General features: G+C 40.3%; 1 protein-coding gene across 2 annotated transcripts in view; it reads right to left on the bottom strand.

Annotated features, from left to right (window-relative positions):
* The window catches only part of fbxl8 (F-box and leucine-rich repeat protein 8), a 32,914-nt gene extending 24,153 nt beyond the window's left edge, over positions 1–8,761 (bottom strand). Inside the window, exon 1 of one of the 2 annotated variants that reach the window (XM_071352003.1) lies at positions 8,200–8,761. In XM_071352003.1, coding sequence (XP_071208104.1) covers positions 8,200–8,336 — 137 coding nt within the window. In that variant the 5' untranslated portion in view covers positions 8,337–8,761. The remainder of the gene's footprint in view (positions 1–8,199) is intronic. The other variant, XM_071352001.1, reaches the window with a different exon arrangement.
* Between the last annotated feature and the right edge of the window lie 1,394 nt (positions 8,762–10,155).

Here is a 10,155-nt window from a genome sequence, read left to right on the forward strand (position 1 = left end):
ACTGTTCTGGTCCTCTCTTCTATAACAGACTACTGTTCTGGTCCTCTCTTCTATAACATTAGACTACTGTTCTGGTCCTCTCTTCTATAACACTAGACTACTGTTCTGGTCCTCTCTTCTATAACATTAGACTACTGTTCTGGTCCTCTCTTCTATAACTTTAGACTATTGTTCTGGTCCTCTCTTCTATAACATTGGTCTACTGTTCTGGTCCTCTCTTCTATACCATTAGACTACTGTTCTGGTCCTCTCTTCTATACCATTAGACTACTGTTCTGGTCCTCTCTTCTATACCATTAGACTACTGTTCTGGTCCTCTTCTATAACATTCGACTACTGTTCTGGTCCTCTCTTCTATAACATTAGACTACTGTTCTGGTCCTCTTCTATAACATTCGACTACTGTTCTGGTCCTCTCTTCTATACCATTAGACTACTGTTCTGGTCCTCTTCTATAACATTCGACTACTGTTCTGGTCCTCTCTTCTAGAACATCAGACTACTGTTCTGGTCCTCTCTTCTATACCATTAGACTACTGTTCTGGTCCTCTCTTCTATACCATTAGACTACTGTTCTGGTCCTCTTCTATAACATTCGACTACTGTTCTGGTCCTCTCTTCTATAACATTAGACTACTGTTCTGGTCCTCTCTTCTATAACATTAGACTACTGTTCTGGTCCTCTCTTCTATACCATTAGACTACTGTTCTGGTCCTCTCTTCTATACCATTAGTCTACTGTTCTGGTCCTCTCTTCTAGAACATCAGACTACTGTTCTGGTCCTCTCTTCTATACCATTAGACTACTGTTCTGGTCCTCTCTTCTATACCATTAGACTACTGTTCTGGTCCTCTTCTATAACATTCGACTACTGTTCTGGTCCTCTTTTCTATAACATTAGACTACTGTTCAGGTCCTCTCTTCTATAACATTAGACTACTGTTCTGGTCCTCTCTTCTATAACAGACTACTGTTCTGGTCCTCTCTTCTATAACAGACTACTGTTCTGGTCCTCTCTTCTATACCATTAGACTACTGTTCTGGTCCTCTCTTCTATAACATTAGACTACTGTTCTGGTCCTCTCTTCTATAACAGACTACTGTTCTGGTCCTCTCTTCTATAACAGACTACTGTTCTGGTCCTCTCTTCTATAACAGACTACTGTTCTGGTCCTCTCTTCTATAACATTAGACTACTGTTCTGGTCCTCTCTTCTATAACACTAGACTACTGTTCTGGTCCTCTCTTCTATAACATTAGACTACTGTTCTGGTCCTCTCTTCTATAACTTTAGACTATTGTTCTGGTCCTCTCTTCTATAACATTGGTCTACTGTTCTGGTCCTCTCTTCTATACCATTAGACTACTGTTCTGGTCCTCTCTTCTATACCATTAGACTACTGTTCTGGTCCTCTCTTCTATACCATTAGACTACTGTTCTGGTCCTCTTCTATAACATTCGACTACTGTTCTGGTCCTCTCTTCTATAACATTAGACTACTGTTCTGGTCCTCTTCTATAACATTCGACTACTGTTCTGGTCCTCTCTTCTATACCATTAGACTACTGTTCTGGTCCTCTTCTATAACATTCGACTACTGTTCTGGTCCTCTCTTCTAGAACATCAGACTACTGTTCTGGTCCTCTCTTCTATACCATTAGACTCCTGTTCTGGTCCTCTCTTCTATACCATTAGACTACTGTTCTGGTCCTCTTCTATAACATTCGACTACTGTTCTGGTCCTCTCTTCTATAACATTAGACTACTGTTCTGGTCCTCTTCTATAACATTCGACTACTGTTCTGGTCCTCTCTTCTATACCATTAGACTACTGTTCTGGTCCTCTTCTATAACATTCGACTACTGTTCTGGTCCTCTCTTCTAGAACATCAGACTACTGTTCTGGTCCTCTCTTCTATACCATTAGACTACTGTTCTGGTCCTCTCTTCTATACCATTAGACTACTGTTCTGGTCCTCTTCTATAACATTCGACTACTGTTCTGGTCCTCTCTTCTATAACATTAGACTACTGTTCTGGTCCTCTCTTCTATAACATTAGACTACTGTTCTGGTCCTCTCTTCTATACCATTAGACTACTGTTCTGGTCCTCTCTTCTATACCATTAGTCTACTGTTCTGGTCCTCTCTTCTAGAACATCAGACTACTGTTCTGGTCCTCTCTTCTATACCATTAGACTACTGTTCTGGTCCTCTCTTCTATACCATTAGACTACTGTTCTGGTCCTCTTCTATAACATTCGACTACTGTTCTGGTCCTCTTTTCTATAACATTAGACTACTGTTCTGGTCCTCTCTTCTATAACATTAGACTACTGTTCTGGTCCTCTCTTCTATAACATTAGACTACTGTTCTGGTCCTCTCTTCTATAACATTAGACTACTGTTCTGGTCCTCTCTTCTATAACATTAGACTACTGTTCTGGTCCTCTCTTCTATAACATCAGACTACTGTTCTGGTCCTCTCTTCGATAAAATTAGACTACTGTTCTGGTCCTCTTCTATAACATTAGACTACTGTTCTGGTCCTCTCTTCTATAACATTAGACTACTGTTCTGGTCCCCTCTTCTATAACATTAGACTACTGTTCTGGTCCTCTTCTATAACATTAGACTACTGTTCTGGTCCTCTCTTCTATAACATTAGACTACTGTTCTGATCCTCTCTTCTATAACATTAGACTACTGTTCTGGTCCTCTCTTCTATAACATTAGACTACTGTTCTGGTCCTCTCTTCTATAACATTAGACTACTGTTCTGGTCCTCTCTTCTATAACATTAGTCTACTGTTCTGGTCCTCTCTTCTATACCATTAGACTACTGTTCTGGTCCTCTCTTCTATAACATTAGACTACTGTTCTGGTCCTCTCTTCTATAACATTAGACTACTGTTCTGGTCCTCTCTTCTAGAACATCAGACTACTGTTCTGGTCCTCTCTTCTATAACATACTACTGTTCTGGTCCTCTCTTCTATAACATTAGACTACTGTTCTGGTCCTCTCTTCTATAACAGACTGCTGTTCTGGTCCTCTCTTCTATAACAGACTGCTGTTCTGGTCCTCTCTTCTATAACATTAGACTACTGTTCTGGTCCCCTCTTCTATAACAGACTACTGTTCTGGTCCTCTCTTCTATAACAGACTGCTGTTCTGGTCCTCTCTTCTATAACATTAGACTACTGTTCTGGTCCTCTCTTCTATAACATTAGACTACTGTTCTGGTCCTCTCTTCTATAACATTAGACTGCTGTTCTGGTCCTCTCTTCTATACCATTAGACTACTGTTCTGGTCCTCTCTTCTATACCATTAGACTACTGTTCTGGTCCTCTCTTCTATAACAGACTGCTGTTCTGGTCCTCTCTTCTATACCATTAGACTACTGTTCTGGTCCCCTCTTCTATAACAGACTACTGTTCTGGTCCTCTCTTCTATAACAGACTGCTGTTCTGGTCCTCTCTTCTATAACATTAGACTACTGTTCTGGTCCTCTCTTCTATAACATTAGACTACTGTTCTGGTCCTCTCTTCTATAACATTAGACTGCTGTTCTGGTCCTCTCTTCTATACCATTAGACTACTGTTCTGGTCCTCTCTTCTATACCATTAGACTACTGTTCTGGTCCTCTCTTCTATAACAGACTACTGTTCTGGTCCTCTTCTATAACATTAGACTACTGTTATGGTCCTCTCTTCTATAACATACTACTGTTCTGGTCCTCTCTTCTATACCATTAGACTACTGTTCTGGTCCTCTCTTCTATACCATTAGACTACTGTTCTGGTCCTCTCTTCTATAACAGACTGCTGTTCTGGTCCTCTCTTCTATAACAGACTACTGTTCTGGTCCTCTCTTCTATACCATTAGACTACTGTTCTGGTCCTCTCTTCTATACCATTAGACTACTGTTCTGGTCCTCTCTTCTATAACAGACTACTGTTCTGGTCCTCTCTTCTATACCATTAGACTACTGTTCTGGTCCTCTCTTCTATACCATTAGACTACTGTTCTGGTCCTCTCTTCTATACCATTAGACTACTGTTCTGGTCCTCTCTTCTATAACAGACTGCTGTTCTGGTCCTCTTCTATAACATTAGACTACTGTTCTGGTCCTCTCTTCTATAACAGACTACTGTTCTGGTCCTCTCTTCTATACCATTAGACTACTGTTCTGGTCCTCTCTTCTATAACAGACTACTGTTCTGGTCCTCTCTTCTATAACAGACTGCTGTTCTGGTCCTCTCTTCTATAACATTAGACTACTGTTCTGGTCCTCTCTTCTATAACATTAGACTACTGTTCTGGTCCTCTCTTCTATAACATTAGACTACTGTTCTGGTCCTCTCTTCTATAACATTAGACTACTGTTCTGGTCCTCTCTTCTATAACATTAGACTACTGTTCTGGTCCTCTCTTCTATAACATTAGACTACTGTTCTGGTCCTCTCTTCTATACCATTAGACTACTGTTCTGGTCCTCTCTTCTATAACAGACTACTGTTCTGGTCCTCTCTTCTATAACAGACTGCTGTTCTGGTCCTCTCTTCTATAACATTAGACTACTGTTCTGGTCCTCTCTTCTATAACATTAGACTACTGTTCTGGTCCTCTCTTCTATAACATTAGACTACTGTTCTGGTCCCCTCTTCTATAACAGACTACTGTTCTGGTCCTCTCTTCTATAACAGACTACTGTTCTGGTCCTCTCTTCTATAACAGACTACTGTTCTGGTCCTCTCTTCTATAACATTAGACTACTGTTCTGGTCCTCTCTTCTATAACATTAGACTGCTGTTCTGGTCCTCTCTTCTATACCATTAGACTACTGTTCTGGTCCTCTCTTCTATAACAGACTACTGTTCTGGTCCTCTTCTATAACATTAGACTACTGTTATGGTCCTCTCTTCTATAACATACTACTGTTCTGGTCCTCTCTTCTATAACATTAGACTACTGTTCTGGTCCTCTCTTCTATAACATTAGACTACTGTTCTGGTCCTCTGTTCTATAACATTAGACTACTGTTCTGGTCCTCTCTTCTATAACATCAGACTACTGTTCTGGTCCTCTCTTCTATAACATTAGACTACTGTTCTGGTCCTCTCTTCTATAACATTAGACTACTGTTCTGGTCCTCTCTTCTATAACATTAGACTACTGTTCTGGTCCTCTCTTCTATAACATTAGACTACTGTTCTGGTCCTCTCTTCTATAACATTAGACTACTGTTCTGGTCCTCTCTTCTATAGCAGACTACTGTTCTGGTCCTCTCTTCTATAACATACTACTGTTCTGGTCCTCTCTTCTATAACATTAGACTACTGTTCTGGTCCTCTCTTCTATAGCATTAGACTACTGTTCTGGTCCTCTCTTCTATAACATTAGACTACTGTTCTGGTCCTCTCTTCTATAACAGACTACTGTTCTGGTCCTCTCTTCTATAACAGACTACTGTTCTGGTCCTCTCTTCTATAACATTAGACTACTGTTCTGGTCCTCTCTTCTATAACATTAGACTACTGTTCTGGTCCTCTCTTCTATAACAGACTACTGTTCTGGTCCTCTCTTCTATAACATTAGACTACTGTTCTGGTCCTCTCTTCTATACCATTAGACTACTGTTCTGGTCCTCTCTTCTATAACATTAGACTACTGTTCTGGTCCTCTCTTCTATAACATTAGACTACTGTTCTGGTCCTCTCTTCTATAACATTAGACTACTGTTCTGGTCCTCTCTTCTATAACATTAGACTACTGTTCTGGTCCTCTCTTCTATAACATTAGACTACTGTTCTGGTCCTCTCTTCTATAACATTAGACTACTGTTCTGGTCCTCTCTTCTATAACATTAGACTACTGTTCTGGTCCTCTCTTCTATAACATTAGACTACTGTTCTGGTCCTCTCTTCTATACCATTAGACTACTGTTCTGGTCCTCTCTTCTATAACATTAGACTACTGTTCTGGTCCTCTCTTCTATAACAGACTACTGTTCTGGTCCTCTCTTCTATAACATTAGACTACTGTTCTGGTCCTCTCTTCTATAACATTAGACTACTGTTCTGGTCCTCTCTTCTATAACATTAGACTACTGTTCTGGTCCTCTCTTCTATAACAGACTACTGTTCTGGTCCTCTCTTCTATACCATTAGACTACTGTTCTGGTCCTCTCTTCTATAACAGACTACTGTTCTGGTCCTCTCTTCTATAACAGACTGCTGTTCTGGTCCTCTCTTCTATAACATTAGACTACTGTTCTGGTCCTCTCTTCTATAACATTAGACTACTGTTCTGGTCCTCTCTTCTATAACATTAGACTACTGTTCTGGTCCTCTCTTCTATAACATTAGACTACTGTTCTGGTCCTCTCTTCTATAACATTAGACTACTGTTCTGGTCCTCTCTTCTATAACATTAGACTACTGTTCTGGTCCTCTCTTCTATACCATTAGACTACTGTTCTGGTCCTCTCTTCTATAACAGACTACTGTTCTGGTCCTCTCTTCTATAACAGACTGCTGTTCTGGTCCTCTCTTCTATAACATTAGACTACTGTTCTGGTCCTCTCTTCTATAACATTAGACTACTGTTCTGGTCCTCTCTTCTATAACATTAGACTACTGTTCTGGTCCCCTCTTCTATAACAGACTACTGTTCTGGTCCTCTCTTCTATAACAGACTACTGTTCTGGTCCTCTCTTCTATAACATTAGACTACTGTTCTGGTCCTCTCTTCTATAACATTAGACTACTGTTCTGGTCCTCTCTTCTATAACATTAGACTGCTGTTCTGGTCCTCTCTTCTATACCATTAGACTACTGTTCTGGTCCTCTCTTCTATAACAGACTACTGTTCTGGTCCTCTTCTATAACATTAGACTACTGTTATGGTCCTCTCTTCTATAACATACTACTGTTCTGGTCCTCTCTTCTAGAACATTAGACTACTGTTCTGGTCCCCTCTTCTATAACAGACTACTGTTCTGGTCCTCTCTTCTATAACAGACTACTGTTCTGGTCCTCTCTTCTATAACATCAGACTACTGTTCTGGTCCTCTCTTCTATAACATTAGACTACTGTTCTGGTCCTCTCTTCTATAACATTAGACTACTGTTCTGGTCCTCTCTTCTATAACAGACTACTGTTCTGGTCCTCTCTTCTATAACATACTACTGTTCTGGTCCTCTCTTCTATAACATTAGACTACTGTTCTGGTCCTCTCTTCTATAACATTAGACTACTGTTCTGGTCCTCTCTTCTATAACATTAGACTACTGTTCTGGTCCTCTCTTCTATAACAGACTACTGTTCTGGTCCTCTCTTCTATAACATTAGACTACTGTTCTGGTCCTCTCTTCTATAACATTAGACTACTGTTCTGGTCCTCTCTTCTATAACATTAGACTACTGTTCTGGTCCTCTCTTCTATAACAGACTACTGTTCTGGTCCTCTCTTCTATACCATTAGACTACTGTTCTGGTCCTCTCTTCTATAACATTAGACTACTGTTCTGGTCCTCTCTTCTATAACATTAGACTACTGTTCTGGTCCTCTCTTCTATAACATTAGACTACTGTTCTGGTCCTCTCTTCTATAACATTAGACTACTGTTCTGGTCCTCTCTTCTATAACATTAGACTACTGTTCTGGTCCTCTCTTCTATAACATTAGACTACTGTTCTGGTCCTCTCTTCTATAACATTAGACTACTGTTCTGGTCCTCTCTTCTATAACATTAGACTACTGTTCTGGTCCTCTCTTCTATACCATTAGACTACTGTTCTGGTCCTCTCTTCTATAACATTAGACTACTGTTCTGGTCCTCTCTTCTATAACATTAGACTACTGTTCTGGTCCTCTCTTCTATAACATCAGACTACTGTTCTGGTCCTCTCTTCTATACCAGACTACTGTTCTGGTCCTCTCTTCTATAACATTAGACTACTGTTCTGGTCCTCTCTTCATTAATTTTCAACTCTCCATTTCGCAGCTTTTCTCTTATTGAATTAAACTGCCCTTTTTGCCTCAGTGAATCAACGTGAACTTATTCTGCCCAAGTTACCAAAACCATTTGGCATTGTCGTGTATTTGTCTTGTTACAGGCCCTGCGTGCAGCGTCTGAGCAGGGCAACGTGATCACCGACATGTACAACCGGTACAACTCTGAATCTCTCACCTTATTTCAGTATACCGCCACACTCGCGGGTGGCTCATGGACTGCGACCACCTCCTACATACTGCTGACGCGCTATCCCGTTCCTTTACCGACAGATAGGAGAATATATGGGCGAGGACCTCCTCGGGAAACTCCATACCGCTGTCGACTCACCATAAATATTACAGTAGGCTATTTAACAGAACAACAGTCACATTTATATGTATTCGTTCTGTATAAGAACTGATCAATCCCTTGTGTGTGTTCGATAAAACACGAAACGAGATAACTTTTTAAAACGGAGTCCGAACTAGCTGAACTTGTGTAAATACGAATCGGTTCTCCGTTGCAAAAACGTTTCAACAATTCCCTTTGCCCTGGTCGTCACTAGATACCACAGCAGCCACATAGTCAGAAACACCATTTCTTCCTAAAATGTATATTCTTCAAATCTGTTTTTGTACCTAATCACACCGCAAAACTTAAATGAAGACAAAAAAGCAAAATGTTGTTTTCATTAATTTTTACGATTTGGACAATTTTGACTTTGTGGCTGTGCTATCTAGTGGAAACCCTTTTCCGTAAAACGTCACTTCCGGGTTGAGCTTCATAATGCTTCCAGCTTGTAGTGGTGTAAAGTACTTCAATGAAAATACTACTTAAGTTGTTTTTTTGGGGGTATCTGTACTTTACTATTTATATTTTTGAGAACTTTTACCTCACTACATTCCTAAAGAAAATGTACTTTTTACTCCATACATTTTCACCCAAAAGTACTCGTTACATTTTGAATGCTTAGCAGGACAGGAAAATGGTCTAATTCACACACTTATCAAGAGAACATCCCTGGTCATCCCTACTGCGTCTGATCTGGAGGACTCACTAAAAACATGCTTTGTTTGTAAATGATGTCTGAGTGTTGGAGTGGCTATCCGTAAATAAATAAATCAAGAAAATGGTGCATTCTGGTTTGCTTAATATCAGGAATTTGGAAACTCTTTATACTTTTACTTTTGATACTTAAGTATATTTTCTCTATTACATTTACTTTTGATACTTAAATATATATATATATATATTTAAATGTAACCTTTATTTAACCAGGCAAGTCAGTTAAGAGCAAATTCTTATTTACAATTACGACCTACCCCGACCAAACCCTGACGGCGCCGGGCCAAACCCGGACGGCTCTGGACCAATTGTGCGCCTTCCTATGGGACTCTCAATCAAGGCCGGATGTGACGCAGCCTGGATTCGAACCAGGGACACAGTGATGTCTCTTGCACTGAGATGCAGTGCCCTAGACCGCTGCGCCTCTTTGGGAGCCCAAAATTTAAAACCAAATTCTTTAAAACTTTTACTCAAGTAGTACTTTACTGGCTGACTTTAACTTGGGTCATTTTCTATTAAGGGATCTTTACTGTTCCTCAAGTATAACAATTGGGTACTTTTTCTACGCTTGCTATTTTCCGCGGGCGCTACGTCCAGTGGAGTTTGCCAGTCAAGACATGATTTGCATCCCTGTAGGTAGCCCCTGTAGTATGATCTAAAATAAGGACGCACGACAACGAGGTTCTAGCTCCAGCCTGGTTTATTAACCTAACTCTCGCATGTCATACATAGGTACAAATACCCCCAAGGGACATCCTACTACATCTTCCCCTCTCCCATGAACAAGAACTCAACATGCATAACCACTGAAGCATAACTGAAACCAGTATTATTCTCTAACATGCTACTTCCCATCCTGAAACAGTATGAAAGCATTAAATCACACAGTATGAACATTAACTACGGTACAGTCTCTTTTTGCTGGGTATGGTCCCCAACAGTATGTTTTCTCTTCACGTAACATAGTCTTTCAGCGCTTCACATCCCTTTTTGGGCGCGCTTGTGGCTCGGTGAGCGTTCTCTCTCCTTCACCCTCTTTTTGTGCATTTTCTGTGGCCTCAGTCTGTGTGGCTGGTAGATCTGGAA

The sequence above is a fragment of the Salvelinus alpinus genome, chromosome 19 (assembly GCF_045679555.1).
Source record: "Salvelinus alpinus chromosome 19, SLU_Salpinus.1, whole genome shotgun sequence".
NCBI lineage: Eukaryota > Metazoa > Chordata > Actinopteri > Salmoniformes > Salmonidae > Salvelinus > Salvelinus alpinus.